Source organism: Oncorhynchus clarkii, chromosome 12 (assembly GCF_045791955.1).
Source record: "Oncorhynchus clarkii lewisi isolate Uvic-CL-2024 chromosome 12, UVic_Ocla_1.0, whole genome shotgun sequence".
Lineage (NCBI taxonomy): Eukaryota > Metazoa > Chordata > Actinopteri > Salmoniformes > Salmonidae > Oncorhynchus > Oncorhynchus clarkii.
In genome coordinates, this window is record NC_092158.1 from 15649690 (window position 1) to 15669609 (window position 19920).

Genomic DNA, 19920 nt, shown 5'->3' on the forward strand with positions numbered 1-19920 from the left:
GTGACAATAACCAAGGAGAATTCCCTTGGGGGATTATACAGTGAGCATTTGAGGAATTCTAGGTCAGGTGAACAAAGGACTTGAGTTCCAGTATGTTGTTACAATTACACCACGAGTCGTTAATCATGAAACATACAACCCGCCCCTATTCTCCTCGGAGAGATGTTTATTCCTGTCGGCGCGACGCACAAATAATCCAGGTGGCTGTACCGACTACGACAGAATATCCAGAAAGAGCCATGCTTCCGTGAAACAGAGTATGTTACAATCCCTGATGTCTCTCTCGAAAGCAACCTTTGCCCTAATTTTGTTTACCTTGTTATCTAGAGACATTAGCGAGTAATATACTTGGAAGCGGTGGGTGGTGTGGCCTCCGAAGTCTGACCAGAAGACCGCTCAGTCTACATCTTCTCTGACGGTGTTTTGGGTCAGCCTCTGGAATTTGTTCAAATGCCCTGGGTGGTTCGGACAAAGGATCCGCTTCGGGAAAGTTGTATTCCTGGTCATAATGCTGATAAGTTGACGTTGCTCTGATATTCAATAGTTCTTCCCAGCTGTGTGTAATAACACTTAAACATTTCTGGGTTAACAATATAAGAAATAATACAGAAAAAAACGAAATACTGCAGAGTTTCCTAAGGACTAGAAGTGAGGCAGCCCTTTCTGTCGGCGTCATCTTATCTGTTTAACACTATACATGTCAACTACTACAGCGACTGAAATGACTGCAACAATTAACAAAGTTAGCTTCAGAATGGGTGGCAAGGAATAAGTTAGTCTTAAATATTTGAAAAACTAAAAGCATTTTATTTGGGACAAATAATTTACTAATCCCTAAACCTCAACTAAATTTTATAATGAATAATGTGAAAATTGAGCAAATTGAGGTGACTAAACTGCCTGCAGTAACCCTGGATTGTAAACTATCATGGTCAAAACATGTAGATACAACATTAGCTAAGATGGGGAGAAGTCTGTCCACAATGAAGCGCTGCTCTGCCTTCTTAACAACACTATCAACAAGGCAGGTCCTACGGGCCCTAGTTTTGTCTCACCTGGACTACTTTTCAGTCGTGTGGTCAGGTGCCACAAAGGACTTAGGAAAATTACAACTGGCTCAGAACAGAGCAGCACAGCTGGCCCTTAAATGTACACGGGTACAGTACCTAACATTAATGATATGCATGTCAATCTCTCATGGCTCAAAGTGGAGGAGAGATTTACTTCATCACTACTTGTTTTTGTAAGAAGTGTTGACAAGCTGAATGCACTGAGCTGTCTGTTTTAAACTTCTTCAGGATCGGTGGGTCTCCCAAGGGACCGTTGAGCTAACTTAGGCTAGTGAGATTAGCATGAGGTTGTAAGTAACAAGAACATTTCCCAGGACATAGACATAGACAAGTTTATATTCTTGTTAATGTCCAATTTACAGTAGCTATTACAGTGAAATAATACCATGCTATTGTTTCAGGCGTTATGCACAGTTATGAACTTGACAAGTTATTAATAAACCAATTAGGTACATTTGGGCAGTCTTGATACAAAATTGAATATACATGCAATGGTTCATTGGCTCAGTCTAAAACTTTGCACATACACTGCTACCATCTAGTGGCCAAAATTCTAAATTGCGCCTAGGCTGGAATAATATATGATGGCATTTCTCTTGCATTTCAAAGATTGTACAATTTTTATTTTATTTTTAAACTGTTGTTTTTTTTCTTTGTATTTTCTTTTACCAGATTTGTATTTGTATTTGTATTGTAGATATGTAATGGTGTTTTATATTTTGTTTTAAATATAATATACAGTGGGGCAAAAAAGTATTTAGTCAGCCACCAATTGTGCAAGTTCTCCCACTTAAAAAGATGAGAGAGGCCTGTAATTTTCATCATAGGTACACTTCAACTATGACAGACAAAATGAGAAAAGAAAATCCAGAAAATCACATTGTAGGATTTTTTATGAATTTATTTGCAAATTATTGTGGAAAATAGGTATTTGGTCACCTACAAACAAGCAAGATTGCTGGCTCTCACAGACCTGTAACTTCTTCTTTAAGAGGCTCCTCTGTCCTCCACTCATTACCTGTATTAATGGCACCTGTTTGAACTTATCAGTGTATATATATATATATATATATATATATATATATATATATATATAGTTATTAGTATAAAAGACACCTGTCCACAACCTCAAACAGTCACACTCCAAACTCCACTATGGCCAAGACCAAAGAGCTGTCAAAGGACACCAGAAACAAAATTGTAGACCTGCACCAGGCTGGGAAGACTGAATCTGCAATAGGTAAGCAGCTTGGTTTGAAGAAATCAACTGTGGGAGCAATTATTAGGAAATGGAAGACATACAAGTCAATGACCCCAAGCACACATCAAAATCCACAAAGAAAATGGTTAATTGACCACAAAATCAACATTAGCAATGGCCATCTCAGTCTCGAGACTTGAACCTCATTGGAAACCTTTGGTTTGAATTGAACAGGGCAGTCCACAAGCACAGACCGAAGGACATCAAGGATCTGGAAAGATTCTGTATGGAGGAATGGTCTAAGATCCCTCCCAATGTGTTCTCCAATCTCATGTGTGTTTTCCAATGTGTTCTCCAATCTCATTAAACATGATAAAAGTGCCTTTACCCTCACAAGGGGAGGGTGGACAAAATATTGAAAACTAGGTGCCAATAATATTTAAAATATATATATATTTGTTTACCAAAATATATTTATTTATTAATTAATTGTTGGACATAAAAGACTGTAAAAACACCAGAAACGTTCCAACGTATTAATAAATATATTTGTGGTCATATACAGGACGGCAGGTAGCCTAGAGGTTAGAGCGTTTGACTAGAAACCGAAAGGTTGTAAGATCAAATCCCTGAGCTGACAAGGTAAAAATCTGTCATTCTGCCCCTCAACAAGGCAGTTAACCCACTATTCCCAGGCTGTTATTGAAAACAAGAAATTATTCTTAACTGACTTGCCTAGTTAAATAACAGTTAGAACAAATACATGTAAGCAAGGTTGACATTTTGTTTTAGTCAAGTATTACATCTGTTTGAGCTTCTTGTGGATACATTTACAGTCTACAAATGATGTTAGAATTATGTTCCAGCCTCCTGTCCATCCGCTCAAGTAGAAAATGGTCCTGCCGCTCAATCTAGTGGATGATACCTGGAATAGGGTGCCATTTTGGATGCACCCCATGACAGGAAGAGGAGAAAAGTCTGAGTGATTTTATCTTCCTGGTTGGAAGGCCTGTCATACACAATATGACCAAATCTAAAGACAGAGGGTAGAGATTTATTGGAACAGAGAGTAAAGGGATTATTCAATTTAGAAACCCTACAGCTACATTGGTGACTCGTGATGGAATTCACCACTGATCTGTGAAGAAAAGAAAAGTTGTATTTTGTAGAACCTTAGAAAATGAAAGTGTTTGCAGTACTGTGTGATTCCACTCAGTGTGGTAACCAACCACAGCACTCTCTGTGGGGTACTTCTGACAAGGCAAAGCTGGTTGAAATCATAACATCATTCTAACCAGTTTACAAGGTTGTGATGACATTATTTCAACAAGTTTTTTCCGCTGGGTAGTAGATATGGCATTAGAGAAATTTACCACAATTTGTCACTGAAAAAAAACCACAAACTGTTGCCTACGAAAAACTCATAGTCAGTGTTGATTATGGACAAATGATTAGATGCCACTGATAATGTTTATATTTTCAGACCTTTAGTCAGATACAGTGCCTTCAGAAAATATTCATACCCCTTGACTTATTCCAAATGTTGTTCTGTTAAATTTATTTGTTTTCTCACCCACACAGAATACCCCCTAATAACAAAGTGAAAACTTGTTTTTAGACATTTTTGCAAATTTATTGAAAATCAAATGCAGAAATATCAAATGTAAATAAGTATTCACACCCCTGAATCAATACTTTGGCGGTGATTGCAGCTTTGAGTCGTCTTGGGTATGTCTCTATCAGCTTTGCACATCTGGATTTGGGGTTTTTCTCCCATTCTTTTATGCAGATTTACTGAAGCATTGTTAAGTTAGATGTGGGGTGGTGGTGAACAGTGATGTTCAAGTCTATCCACAGATTTTCAATGGGATTTAAGTCTGGCTTTGGCTGTGCCACTCAAGTACTTTCCCATTGTTGTTCTGAAGTCATTCCAGCGTTGCTTTGGCTGTATGCTTGGGGTCATTGTGCTGTTGGAACGGTGCCCTTTGCCCTAGTCTAAGGTAATTTGCCTCTGAAGCAGGTTCTGATCAAGGATTTGCCTGTATTTGGCTCCAGTCATTGTTCCCTTTATCCTTACCAGTCTCCCAGTCCCTGCCGCTGAAAAGCATCCCCATAGCATGATGCTGCCACCCTTATGCTTCACGGTAGGGATGGTGTTAGACGGGTGAAGAGCTGTCCCTGGTTTTCTCCAGACAGTGTTTTACATTCATGCCAAAGAGTTACATTTGTCTCATCAGACCACAGAATATTTTGACTTATCTCAGGGTCTTTCATGTTTCTTTTTCCAGGCATGCTGTCATGTGCCTTTTTCTCAGGATATGCTTCCATCTGGCCACTCTCCCTTAAAGCCCAGATTGGTGAAGTTCTGTTGTCCTTGTGGCAGGTTCTCCATCTCAACCAAAGAACTCTGTAGTTCTGTCAAAGTGGTCATTAGGTTTTTGGTCACCTCCCTGGCCAAGGTCCTTCTTGCCCGGTTGCTCAGTTTGGTCGGACAGCCAGCTCTAGGCAGAATCTGGGTAGTTCCATATTTTTTTCAATTTCCCAATGATGGAGACTACTGTGCTCTTGGAAACTTTCAACAATCTATAAATCAATTAGGAATGTCATCTCAAAGGCGTGTGGATAATTATGTAAATGAGATCTCTCTATTTCATTTTAAATACATTTGCAAAAGTTTCTAAAAACATGTTTTCACTTTGTCATTATGGGGTATTGTGTGTAGGCGGGTGATTTAAAAATTGTTTTTTTTTTAATCCATTTTGAATTCATGCTGTAACACCAACAAATGTGGAATAAGTTAAGGAATATAAATGTCTGAATATACTGTATATGATGTGTTTATTTGAATGGGCAGCAGCACAGCGGTGGTATAATGACCACGTTCCTGACCCTACATTAACCCTAATAACCATGCACAGTGGGAAAAGCAGCAGCCCTGTCCGTTCCAGTCAGGGACTAAAGAGAAGATCAGGGGAGATTTCCTTGATTTGAACAGACAGCACTGCAGACAGAGAGGGAGAACACATTGGGAATCCAGGCATATGTCCCAAATGGCATCATATTCCCTATCTAGTGCACTACTTTTGAGCCCTGGTCCATTGATTGCACTAAATATGGAATAGGGTTCCGTTTGGAACGCAGGCCCATACAGGCCTTCCCAGCAACCATTAGCAGCCATTAGCCTTCCCGTGGTAGCTAATAATTGCCCATTTTCAAGACAGGATAAAAATATGAATGTGTTAATTGCTTGAAAAAAACCACCCCTTTATTCTGTCTCTGGTTTGCGTCCCAAATGGCACCCTCTTATTATAGTGCTTTACTTTTTTCCCTATGTAGTGCACTACTTTTGACCAAGGCCAGAGTCTTCAGAGCTGGATACCCTCCTGGTATTGTGTATTCTGCTCCTCTTTGTCTCCCCTACATGCTCTCTCTGCTCTCTATTCCATCACCAGTAATGAACAAAGGTCAACGTGTTCGCTCTCCCTCTCATCGCTGTGTCAATGGCAATGTCTGTCTGCTACTAAAGTTAAGTACTTATTAAACCAGGCCTTTCACTGCCTCATGTCCTAAATGCCAACCTATACAGGCAGCTTGTTGCCTTAACCCGGACCAGACCAGACAGTAGTGTGAGTACAACCAACAGACGGTTATATAAACGGTAAAGTAGGAATATTAAGGGTGGAGAATCAGTGGAATCTGGTCCCTAAGTCCCTGTGGGGTTCCTGGAGAATATTTGCATCAGCTTAGTTAGATGACATCAACTTGGTACCAAATGTTAAATGGTCTTTAACCTCGGTGTCTTTGTGTTGGGTACTTAAAAGGCTCTGTGTGTTCTCTCTCTGTATAGAGTAAGGCATGCTGCAGCTTATTGGGGCATTTCTATTGGCAGCTGCGGTATGAGTCATTTCTGTGCTAGGCCCTCTAGCTGTCTTGTGTTCTGTCTTTGTGCCGACCCTGCTGGAAGCCTGGGCACCTCCTCTAGACAGCTCTGCTCTCGTTCTGTCCATCTGGCGTCCGGGGCTCTGAGGCTGCACTTTGGCCCGACTCAGCACTTTATGCTTCCCTTCTCTCACAGACATTAGCACACTTCTCATCCTGTCGTACCTCCTTTCTCACGACGGCGCCTCCATTCTACAGAGTGCCATTTCATCACTTCTCCTCATGTCTCTATCCGACTGGCTTTCCTCTCTCCCTCCTCCTCATGTCTCTATCCGGCTGGCTTCCCTCTCTCCCTCCTCCTGGCTCTTGCAGAAGCCAAATCCCTGTTCCTGTTCCACAACCTGCTGTGATGTTTCATGGAATAGGTCACTCTTTTGATCAGATTGCTCTATTTTTCTTCTATCTACATTAACATGAACGTTTGGTCATTTACCAGACGCTCTTTTCTAAAGCCTCTTAGTCGGTACATTCAACTAAGGTAGGTAAGACAGCCATCATATATCACAGTCATTGCAAGTAAAATTTTCCCCGCAAAAAGCAGCTAATGGTACTGCACTTGACCAGTGTCTGTTTAGGGGATTGTCTATATAAACTACTGCAGTCATGACCATGCAGAGCTCCAGTTTGAGTGGTTACTTTAATGTGAGAGACTTGGACACTTTCTGCACATTTTAACTAGTTGCATGATCGAAACTGCTCTTCTTTATCATACAATGGAGAGTGACTCCTGCTCACAAAATGGCCCTGAATGTCAATGACACATTTCTCAAGTATTACTGTGTGCACAGTACCTGCTGGCGGATCATGCATCCTCGTTTTGCCACCAGCTCTGTAATGGATGTAGATGTTTTCAGGTTAGGTCTCGCAGTGCAAGGCTGCTTCATTCCCACTGAGGATATACACTGTACTGCTTCATTCCCACTGAGGATGTACACTGTACTGCTTCAATCCCACTGAGGATATACACTGTACTGCTTCATTCCCACTGAGGATATACACTGTACTGCTTCAATCCCACTGAGGATATACACTGTACTGCTTCATTCCCACTGAGGATATACACTGTACTGCTTCAATCCCACTGAGGATATACACTGTACTGCTTCATTCTCACTGAGGATGTACACTGTACTGCTTCAATCCCACTGAGGATATACACTGTACTGCTTCAATCCCACTGAGGATATACACTGTACTGCTTCATTCCCACTGAGGATATACACTGTACTGCTTCATTCCCACTGAGGATATGCACTGTACTGATTCATTCCCACTGAGGATATACACTGTACTGCTTCATTTCCACTGAGGATATACACTGTACTGCTTCAATCCCACTGAGGATATACACTGTACTGCTTCAATCCCACTGAGGATATACACTGTACTGCTTCATTCCCACTGAGGATATGCACTGTACTGATTCATTCCCACTGAGGATATGCACTGTACTGATTCATTCCCACTGAGGATGCACACTGTACTGCTTCATTCCCACTGAGGATATGCACTGTACTGATTCATTCCCACTGAGGATATACACTGTACTGCTTCAATCCCACTGAGGATATACACTGTACTGCTTCATTCCCACTGAGGATATGCACTGTACTGATTCATTCCCACTGAGGATATACACTGTACTGCTTCATTCCCACTGAGGATATACACTGTACTGATTCAATCCCACTGAGGATGTACACTGTACTGCTTCATTCCCACTGAGGATATGCACTGTACTGCTTCATTCCCACTGAGGATATACACTGTACTGCTTCAATCCCACTGAGGATATACACCGTACTGCTTTATTCCCACTGAGGATATACACTGTACTGCTTCATTCCCACTGAGGATATACACCGTACTGCTTCATTCCCACTGAGGATATACACTGTACTGCTTCATTCCCACTGAGGATATGCACTGTACTGCTTCGTTCCCACTGAGGATATGCACTGTACTGCTTCGTTCCCACTGAGCATATACACTGTACTGATCATGTACTGTATGTGTACACTGATTATGTCTTACGCATGTGCTCCTCTTAAATGGTTCACGGTAACACTTTATTTTGAGAGGCACAATGCTGCGCAACAATCTATTAATAGATTATTATTATTATTAACAATAAATTACATATTGGATAATCTCCATTGAAAATGCTCTTTAGTTCACTATTAGGCTTAATCTGTGTCAGAGAAACCTTCCCAAAGAGTTACAATATGTGGTATCTCTGTGCGGTATTTCCTGCAGGTGCTGGAGGCTGGGCTCCTGTGGAGTCTAATAAGTACCAATGGTTGGAGGTGGACCTGGGGGAGCGGACAGAGATCACAGCCGTGGCCACGCAGGGTCGCTATGGCAGCTCAGATTGGGTCTCCTCCTTCCTCCTCATGTTCAGCGACACAGGCTGCAACTGGAAACAGTACCGCCAGGAGGACAACATCCGGGTAAGTCAGTGGGACAAGACCATAATGGCTGTGTATAAAATGCCACATATTGGCGCCCTTTTCCCTGTATAGTGTGCTACGTTTTACCAGGGCTACCCTCGGCTCCCAGGCTCACGTTGTGGCGAGGTGGAAGCTTGCGGCAGAGCCTAGACAAGGGCCCTGGTCAAATGTAGCACACTATATAGGGAGCCATTTCAGATGCAGACCAGTACACCATGTAGCCAACTCACAAATAGACTCATAAGAGTCCTTTCACTATCAATGAATAATAGATGAAACACCGGAAGGCAGGAACAGCTCAGCTTAGCTCTGTACTGTTGACTGAGGTAATTATTAGATGTAGCTGCGTTTTAGTGTTACCATCCTTGTTACTTGCTTTCTGTACTAAATAACATTCTGATAATTTTAGCTGACATGAGGAGGAGAAAATTAGAAAGATTGTAAATTAAATTAATGTATTTCACAACTACAGTACTCTCATCTACTCACAGTTTGACTATGCATATTATAAAAGTACTTAGCATAAAGTGTCTGCACATATTCTGATAAATCCTAAAAACCTTTTTAAGGATTTTTAAACTCCAGATGCTAGTCTTCCCAGTTAGTTGATGACAGTCGATGACAGCAGCAGTCTAGCATCAGTATCGGTCAAAAGTCCTAGTGTTTTTTTGTTTGTTTCCTCAGACAGGGTTTAGTAAGTTTAAGTTTTAGGGATGAGTGGTGTTCACTCTCTTTCTCTCTCCATGAGCAAAGGCTTTTCAGACAGGGGGCAGGCAATGGAGAGATGTGCTCCTTGACTCTGGGTATATTTCAAAGGGACACCTCACTCCAGGAGCAAATGAGATGCTGCTTCATGAGCTTTATCATACACATACACACACACACACACACACACAAATGAGATGCAGCATACTGAGCTTCCTCAGCAGGGAGGCAGTGCAATTTGTTGGGCTTAATGCTCCACTTCACCAGACGCATGCCTCATCCTCCCTCTTTAAAGACGCAAGTTAGCGTTTTTCATTATGAATCTTGTTCTAGAGACAGCTCTGCAGCGTGGTCACTAGCTGGCATAGCCACAAAGTCATAAAATCAGATTTTAAACCTAACCTTAACCCTAACCTTAACCACACTGCTAACCCTAATGCCAAACCCTAAACTTAAATTAAGACCAAAAAGCACATTTTTGTTTTCAGGAATTTTGACAATATAGCACATTTTTATAGCAAACTTTGCAGTTGGCCTATCTAGAGGAATCTCAGTTCTGCCTCCAGGACAACACTCATTCCAATAAACGTCAACCTGCTTTAAAGACACTGAAGATGCTTCTCACCCTTTCAAATTATGCAACAATGATAAGAAAGTACATTTCACTCCAAGACAGACGTAAAATGCTATAGTATAAACTTAGGTAAAAAAAAAAAAAAATTTAAATCACTGTAGTATCGCACACAGCTCTTCATTTTTGAAAATTCCAATGCCACCTCAGACCTCACTTTTCATTTTAAGTTTCAGTTGAAGTGGGTTCCATTGATTTCCTTTACAATAGGCAGGTGACTGGAGGGGGAAACAGTCCCCATTACTCTTATGAGAAAGGCTCAGGATGGGTACTGAATAAGTCATGTGGTTATCGATTGCTGCTGGCCACACACATTGCTGTAACCGCATCTTTAGGGCCAACTGATGCTAGCCAGTGTAAAAGGGAGCTGGCTTCTATCTATACAGTGTGCAACCACACCTCTCATGTCAACCCAACATAAGGTATAGTATGGTCTCCCCTAGCCAACATGAGAAGGAGCTACTGGACTGGCTCCTATCGATCTCAGAATAATAGTTAGCAAATTCTATGTTAATTAGGTCTTTCACCATTATTTTGGAGTTCGAACCGCCAACCAGAGTGTCAACTTTAATGGGAGGATGGAATAGTGAGTAGGGCACTTCCAGGGTGATGACCCCATTATTAACCTTTCTTAAAGAGAGACAGGGCTTGTGTCCCAAATACCACCATATTCCCTATTTAGTGCACTACTTTTGGCCAGGGCCCACACCCATACATTTGGGACGCAACCAGAGAGCTGGAAGAGAGGACCAATAATAGGACACGGTAATATTTCCATGTCTTATTAGCCACATAAGTTAGGATCAGAGAGGTTAACTACGCTCATTATTCATAGAGTAGATCTAAGTGTTTGCCAGCGAAACATGAGAAAGAGAGCTTCAGTATTACATTTCTTATTAATCTGTTTATCTTTTACTGAAACCATTCTTCAGAACCCACTTCATCAATGCGGCCATGTGTTCTCCTCAGTCATATGAGGCAAAGTTAGTTATATAATAACTTTACTATACTATTCTTGGCAATACAAATGAATTTTTCAACATACTGTACCAATAAAGTATTTTAGAAATGACTACACTAAGGACACGATTGTGGTGTTGGGGCGGTTAGAGGGGGGTCCATGGGTCCTCCCCCGGAAACACAGTTTGACATGACTTATTATGCCTCTCTTCAGGAGCATTTTGAGGGGTATATGTAAGGGTATTCTGAAAACACTATAAGTGGAAGGATAAGTGAAAGGGTAAGTCTTCACCATCATTAATGAAGGTAATTCACTGCAAATATTAAGAAGACACAAGATGAAGACAGTTGTATTATAATGATGCAGGGTAAAACAAATATGATTTGTAGACGTGATTGGTGTTGTGGAGAGGTTGATCATCACATGCCGACATTTTGCCACCTTCATACAGTACAATACTGTATATACACCTTGAAAGGGACTCCAGTTTTGTGAGACTACTTTTTTTCACTTTTTGAGAATAACTCTCCTCTCACTCACCTCTATACCAACCCTGCCGCTGCTCCTGCATGCACTGACCTCTTCTTACGGTTGCTTGCCTCTCTAGCACCCAATCACAGCAGGCAAGGACATACGGTGAGCTAGACAGAGACAGTGAACAATGTCATGTGTTACTGGATAACCTATAAAGTGTACTTTAAAAGACACATTTATAGTCAGTTGCACTATCAAAAATCACATTTGTCCAAATCTACGTGATTCATTCAAGCTATGTACATTGAAAATCCAGGGCCTAGTTCAAATTTTATCTATTTTAACCCAGGTAAAAGTATGTGATGATCACTGAAGTCAGAGAGTGCACAGGTTGATGTTATGTGTATGCTGTACATGCCAAATTTGTATTTTTTTTTTACCACTATCAACATCAGTAAAATATATACATATATATATACACAGTGCCTTGCGCAAGTATTCGGCCCCCTTGAACATTGCGACCTTTTGCCACATTTTAGGCTTCAAACATAAAGATATAAAACTGTATTTTTTTGTGAAGAATCAACAACAAGTAGGCGCAATCATGAAGTGGAACGACATTTATTGGATATTTCAAACTTTTTTAACAAATCAAAAACTGAAAAATTGGGCGTGCAAAATTATTCAGCCCCCTTAAGTTAATACTTTGTAGCGCCACCTTTTGCTGCGATTACAGCTGTAAGTCGCTTGGGGTATGTCTATCAGTTTTGCACATCGAGAGACTGACATTTTTTCCCATTCCTCCTTGCAAAACAGCTCGAGCTCAGTGAGGTTGGATGGAGAGCATTTGTGAACAGCAGTTTTCAGTTCTTTCCACAGATTCTCGATTGGATTCAGGTCTGGACTTTGACTTGGCCATTCTAACACCTGGATATGTTTATTTTTGAACCATTCCATTGTAGATTTTGCTTTATGTTTTGGATCATTGTCTTGTTGGAAGACAAATCTCCGTCCCAGTCTCAGGTCTTTTGCAGACTCCATCAGGTTTTCTTCCAGAATGGTCCTGTATTTGGCTCCATCCATCTTCCCATCTTCCCTGTCCCTGCTGAAGAAAAGCAGGCCCAAACCATGATGCTGCCACCACCGTGTTTGACAGTGGGGATGGTGTGTTCATGGTGATGAGCTGTGTTGCTTTTACGCCAAACATAACGTTTTGCATTGTTGCCAAAAAGTTCAATTTTGGTTTCATCTGACCAGAGCACCTTCTTCCACATGTTTGGTGTGTCTCCCAGGTGGCTTGTGGCAAACTTTAAACAACACTTTTTATGGATATCTTTAAGAAATGGCTTTCTTCTTGCCACTCTTCCATAAAGGCCAGATTTGTGCAATATACGACTGATTGTTGTCCTATGGACAGAGTCTCCCACCTCAGCTGTAGATCTCTGCAGTTCATCCAGGGTGATCATGGGCCTCTTGGCTGCATCTCTGATCAGTCTTCTCCTTGTATGAGCTGAAAGTTTAAAGGGACGGCCAGTTCTTGGTAGATTTGCAGTGGTCTGATACTCCTTCCATTTCAATATTATCGCTTGCACAGTGCTCCTTGGGATGTTTAAAGCTTGGGAAATCTTTTTGTATCCAAATCCTGCTTTAAACTTCTTCACAACAGTATCTCGGACCTGCCTGGTGTGTTCCTTGTTCTTCATGATGCTCTCTGCGCTTTTAACGGACCTCTGAGACTATCACAGTGCAGGTGCATTTATACGGAGACTTGATTACACACAGGTGGATTGTATTTATCATCATTAGTCATTTAGGTCAACATTGGATCATTCAGAGATCCTCACTGAACTTCTGGAGAGAGTTTGCTGCACTGAAAGTAAAGGGGCTGAATAGTTTTGCACACCCAATTTTTCAGTTTTTGATTTGTTAAAAAAGTTTGAAATATCCAATAAATGTCGTTCCACTTCATGATTGTGTCCCACTTGTTGTTGATTCTTCACAAAAAAATACTGGCAAAAGGTCGCAAAGTTCAAGGGGGCCGAATACTTTCGCAAGGCACTGTATATATTCCCTTGACAGGGAACACCCAGTTTTGTGACTGTTTATTTTCACATTACAGGATAAGTAATCTTAGTCACTCACCCTCTCACCTGTAGATCAACACTGCTGCTGCCCTTGCCAGAACTGACTTCCCTCTCCTCACAGTCTCTTGTCTCTCTCACACCCAATCACAGCAGACACGGACACTTGAGACAGTGAACAATGTCCTGTGTTTTTGGATAATCTACAAAGTTTACTTTGAAAGGGCACATTTATAGCTGAGTTGCTCAGCAATCACACTTAACTTGGTCTACATGGGGTGGCAGGTAACCTGGCGGGTAGGAGTGTTAGACCAGTAACCGAAAGGTTGCTGGATCGAATCCCTAAGCTGACAAGGTAAAAATCTGTTGTTCTGCCCCTGAGAAAGGCAGTTAACCCACTGTTCCCTAGGCGCCGATGACGTGGATGTCGATTTAAGGCAGCTCTCCGCAGCTCTCTGTTGCAGAGGGGTTAGGTTAAATGCGGAAGACACATTTTAGTTGAACTGACTAGGTATCCCCCTTTCCCTACATGATTCTTTCAAGATTTTAAATGACATGACCAAATAAGTGCTATACCTGGCCTGCTGTATAGAATGACAGTTTCCATCCTCCCTCTGATCTACTGTCTTCCACTCAGCCTGAGCTGTGCAGTGTCCATAGCTCAGTGGGACAGAAGTTTCAGCTCAGTGGGACAGAAGTTCCTAGGGGCGATATGCGTGCTACTAACTTACTTTTCTTTTAGGATGATGCCCCAAAAAAAGGCGAATATCTGGACCATTTATTTTACCTGGCGGTGGCATGTGGAGACAGACTAGGCTGAGACTCACTACTCACTCCCTCACACTGTGAATATGATTGTGCACGTAGCTAGTCACCTCGTCCCCAGGCTCGAATTTCTGCCGCATAGAGCCCGGTAACACTGTGCCTCAAAGTGAGACTTGAAAGGTGTGTGGTTAAAGGTAGACTCAGCGATATGACATAGAAGCCGAAAGTAAACAGCTTAGTGGGTCAATTTCCACAACAAGAAGAGTGTTAAATGTGTGTGACTGTGTTGCATCTAGTTCATTTCAATATCTCCGGTGCTGCTTGTGGCAATGTCATTTCACTGAGCCTACATTTAAAATGGAGAGGGAGAAAGCCTGCTACAACTGTATGAGATGGGACATTGAAAAATTGCTGAGATCGCCAATCAAAGTAAATGTTCTATCACAGCGACCACATTATTTTTCGAGAGCCCAATTGATTCTGTATTCGGGCATAGAAAATGTATATGTGCAAAAAAAAATGTTGACGCATACGTTCCGATTTCCCAAACTCACTTCTTTGTTTGGCCCATTACTTGCAATGCTTGCGCATTGAAATCCACAAAGAGGGGAGGTGCTACATGCCTGGTGATGGACAGAGATCAGCCCATTAAAAGTGGTGTCTAGTGTCTAGTTTCTCTGCTCCTGCTATAGACTACCAAGTCCTGTTCTGATGCGCTCTGAAACCAAACATCCAGACTGAGAGCAAGCTGGCTGGTAGGCGAGATTACGTAGCTGTAACGTCTGCTTCCAACTCACAACCCCTGGACGCAGCTCACTTTCCAGCCCACTTTCTAGCTCACACTCTCAGACACCTAGATCCCCTGAACGCAGCTCACTCCGGATCCTAACCACCTGCATTCTAATCACCTGTTCACACACCTGTATGTCACTATCACACACTATTTAGTTCAGTTCTTTGCACCCCATCACTGTGAGGTATTGTTTATTTTGTGACACATTGCTTTCAGAGCGCTGGGTTTCCTGTGAATTACTCCTCCATTGTATGATAGTGAGGCAGGCAAAAACTAATGACGCCTTTTGCCTATTCCCTGCCTGTACTTTAGCCTATCGGATGTCCTGTTATCTACCTATTGCCTGATCTCCCAGACTACATTACTAGCCTTTTCCTTGCCTGTACTGTTACCCTTTTGGACCCCCTAAGTATGACCTTCTACCTGCCCCTGGACCCAGCTACCTGCCTCCTCCTGTGGTTCTTTGCAATAAACACCTTCTGCGCCCTGCGCTTGAAACCAGCTCTCTGTCTCCCCTTGTGTTCATTACAGTAGCTAGTAACTAGATCTAGCCAGATCTAGCTTGTTCATTGAGTCAACCAGTTAAATATGATGTAGATTCCAATGAGTGCATGGATTACATCACACCACCACCTTAGTGGCTCTATTTCCATATTCTGATTATTATTATTATTTTTTAATTTCAAGGGGGCAGTTGAGGTTCAATTGAAATGCAAGCTACTCTGATTTTTCACTGATGCTCACCAATGAACGTTTATTAGGCTACAGATGAAATAAATTATGAACTTCACAGGGTGGTGAAAGTGCACAGTGATGAGCTTGATGATGCTTTCCAATAAATATTAAGTGTCTTATTCTTGTGATAAGATTGATGCTTGATTGCCATTTGAAAATTAAAAATGTTCTCGCTCTTATCCATAATAATCTCATGTAGATTAGCCAACCTGCACAGCCTAGATGCACTGTATCTGCAAGATGTTGGCAAGAGTGCAGGTGCCAGAACTAGATTAGGCACATTTGCTATTCAATGCAACAGTTGTTGTGGCAAAACTATTGGTAGAGTTGTAAATGCGATGGAAGCACATTGAACTTTAGATTTGTATTTGGTACATGAAAGCATAAGTGGAAAAGTACATGTTGTGTGCACTACTTCATCACGCACTCATTATGTTATCCTCAAGTTCATTTGGTGGAAACACCACTGGTGGGAAAATGCAGATTCTAGAATATTCGCATGAAAATCTGTCGCCAATTAGATGGAAACCTAGCTACTGATAAATTCTGCAAAATATCCTAGTTGTCTCTGCGAAATAATCTACTTTAACTAGCTTGTTTCGCTGGGCCAGCTTAATGCAATGCAATGCATGGTCATTGGTCGCTAAGAGAAACGTAAAGAAAAAATGTCACATCAAATATCTACCTTAGCGGAACATTGTTTGCGACGTGCTTGTTGCTCGCTATATTTCATTTCAAGGAGGGGAGAGGGATGGGCACAACACCAGAGGGGCGCATTCCATTCCAGATACAGTTGAAGTCGGAAGTTTACATACACTTAGGTTGGAGTCATTAAAACTCATTTTTCAACCACTCCACACATTTCTTGTTAACAAACTATAGTTTTGGCAAGTCGGTTAGAACATCTACTTTGTGCATGACACAAGTAATTTTTCCAACAATTGTTTAGACAGATTATTTCACTTATAATTCACTGTATCGTAATTCCAGTGGGTCAGAAGTTTACATACACTAAGTTTACTGTTCCTTTAAAACCTCTTTGGGCTAAGTGTTTTACATCGTTTAAAAGCTTAACTTCTTTTTATTCCAACCGCTTTGTAATATTTCAAAGGCTTTATGGCGAACGCATACCATAAGATTACCTGAAGACAGCGCCCCCTTCCGCCAGCATTAAAAACATCTTCCAAACCACAGAGGCGTCACAAAAATCTGAAATGGCGATAAAATATATCACTTACCTTTGAAGATCTTCCTCTGTTTGCAATCCCAAGGGTGCCAGCTACACAACGAATTGGCGTTTTGTTCGATAAAGTCCTTTATATCCCTAAAAAGTCATTTTAGTTGGTACGTTTTTTTCAGTAATCCACCCGTTCCACTTGTTGATCATGCAGACAAAGGAATCCGAAAAGTTAGCAATAAACTTGGTCCTAACAAGTCAAACAACGTTTCTAATCAAGCCTCAGGTACACTAATATGTAAATAAACTATAAAATTTAAGACTGAATGTATGTTCAATTCCGGACATAAATAACGAAGTACGCGCTCTCATCCACGAGCGCCACAAGACTACAGTCCAAATGAGAGCCACCTTGAAAAACTACAACTTCTAACTATTTTTTCAAAAAACAAGATGAAACCGTTTCTAAAGACTTGACATCTAGTGGAAGCCATAGGAACTGCAATCTGGGAGGAATTACTTTGAATATCCCATAGACAAGTATTTGAATGGACTGTGACCTCCCCCAAAAAATATTCTGGGTGAATTATCCTCGGGTTGTTGCCTGCCATATCAATTCTGTTATACTCACAAACACAATATTTTAATAGTTTTAGAAACTTCTGAATGTTCTCTATCCAATGCTACCATATGCATATCCTAGCTTCTGGGCCTGAGTAACAGGCAGTTTACTTTGGGCACGTCAGTCATCCGAACTTCCGAATACTGCCATCTAGCCTTAAGTTAAACAGCTTAGTTAATAAAAAAAAAATGATGTCATGGCTTTAGAATCTTCTGATAGGCTAATTGACATAATTTGAGTCAATTGGAGGTGTACATGTGGATGTATTTCAAGGCCTCCCTTCAACCTCAGTGCCTCTTTTTCTGGTTCATCCTTGGGAGCAATTTCCCAACACCTGAAGGTACCACGTTCATCTATACAAACAATAGTATGCAAGTATAAACACCATGGGACAACGCAGCCGTCATACCGCTCAGGAAGGAGACGCTTTCTGTCTCCTAGAGATGAACGTACTTCGATGCGAAAATTGCAAATCAATCCCAGAACAACAGTGAAATACCTTGTGAAGATGCTGGAGGAAATAGGTACAAAAGTATCTATATCCACAGTAAAACAAGTCCTATATCAACATAACCTGAAAGGCCACTCAGCAAGGAAGAAGCCACTGCTCCAAAACCTCCAAAAAAAGCCAGACTACGGTTTGCAACTGCACATGGGACAAAGATCGTAGTTTTTGGAGAAATGTCCTCTGGTCTGATGAAACAAAAATAGAACTGTTTGGCCATAATGACCATCGTTATGTTTGGGGGAAGAAGGGGGAGGCTTGCAAGCCGAAGAACACCATCCCAAGCACGGGGGTGGCAGCATCATGTTGTGGACGTGCTTTGCTGCAGGAGGGACTGATGCACTTCAATAAATAGATGGCATCATGAGGAAGGAAAATTATGTGGATATATTGAAGCAACATCTCAAGACATCAGTCAGGAAGTTAAAGCTTGGTCGCAAATGGGTCTTCCAAATGGACAATGACCCCAAGCATACTGTAACGTACTGGGTGTAGTGGGTGAGAAGTCAGGCGCAGAAAGTTCAGGGTAGAGCTATATTTAATGCACAAAACGGCGAACATAAGCCAACCCCACGAAAACACAGGGCGCACAACAAAACAAATGCCCCAAACACGGGGACTTAAACTGTCCAGCAAAACCCATGAAATGGGAAACACACAACCCACAGACGTGCACACAAGTTACACAAAACAATCCCGCACAAAGAGCAGGCGGGCTTACTGGTAAATAAAGCCAGACTAATCAGCCTAAAACACAAACAGGTGAAACCAATAAACAGAAAAGGGGAAAAAGGATCAGTGGCAGCTAGTAGGCCGGTGACGACGACCACCGAGCGCCACCCGAACAGGAAGGGGAGCCACCTTCGGAAGGAGTCGTGACACATACTTCCAAAGTTGTGGCAAAATGGCTTAAGGACAACAAGGTCAAGGTATTGGAGTGGCCATCATAAAACTCTGACCTCAATCCTATAGAAAATTTGTGGGCAGAACTGAAAAAGTGAGCGCGAGCAAAGAGGCCTACAAACATGACTCAGTTATGAAATTAATAAAAGCTTAAATAAATCATTCTCTCTACTATAATTCTGACATTTCACATTCTTAAAATAAAGTGGTGATCCTAACTGATGTAAAACAGGGAATTTTAGGATTAAATTACTAGGATTAAATGTCAGGAATTGTGAATAACTGAATTTAAATCTATTTGGCTAAGGTGTATGTAAACTTCCGACTTCAACTGTATGCTCCTGCGAGGCAAGTACTGGCTTGGCTGTAATACACAGAAACAAGTTGAACAGTGGGTTTCCCAAACGTACCTCTATAATCTACACAACAGGATTGTATTTTTGTATTTTTTATTTTACCTTTATTTAACCAGGTAGGCCAGTTGATAACAAGTTCTCATTTACAACTGAAACCTGGCCAAGAAAGCAAAGCAGTGCGACAAAAATAACAACAGAGTTACACATGGGATAAACAAACGTATAGTCAATAACACAATAGAAAAATCTATGTGCAGTGTGTGCAAATGTAGTAAGGTTAGGGAGGTAAGGCAAAATATAGGCCATAGTGGCGAAGTAATTACAATTTAGCATTAACACTGGAGTGATAGATGTGCAGATGATGATGTGCAAGTAGAGATACTGAGATGCAAAAGAGCAAAAAAAGCAATAACAGTATGGGGATGAGGTAGTGTATATGTGTGGGTGTTGCTATGGTTACCAGTGAGCTGAGATAAGGCGGGGCTTTACCTAGCAAAGACTTATAGACTTGGAGCCAGTGGGTTTCGCCACGAATATGTAGCGAGGGCCAGC

General features: G+C 41.5%; 1 protein-coding gene across 1 annotated transcript in view; it reads left to right on the top strand.

The window, feature by feature from the left end:
* The window catches only part of LOC139422762 (contactin-associated protein-like 4), a 217192-nt gene that overhangs the window by 40451 nt on the left and 156821 nt on the right, over window positions 1-19920 (top strand). The window contains exon 3 of the mRNA XM_071174090.1: window positions 8467-8660. Coding sequence (XP_071030191.1) covers window positions 8467-8660 — 194 coding nt within the window. The remainder of the gene's footprint in view (window positions 1-8466; window positions 8661-19920) is intronic.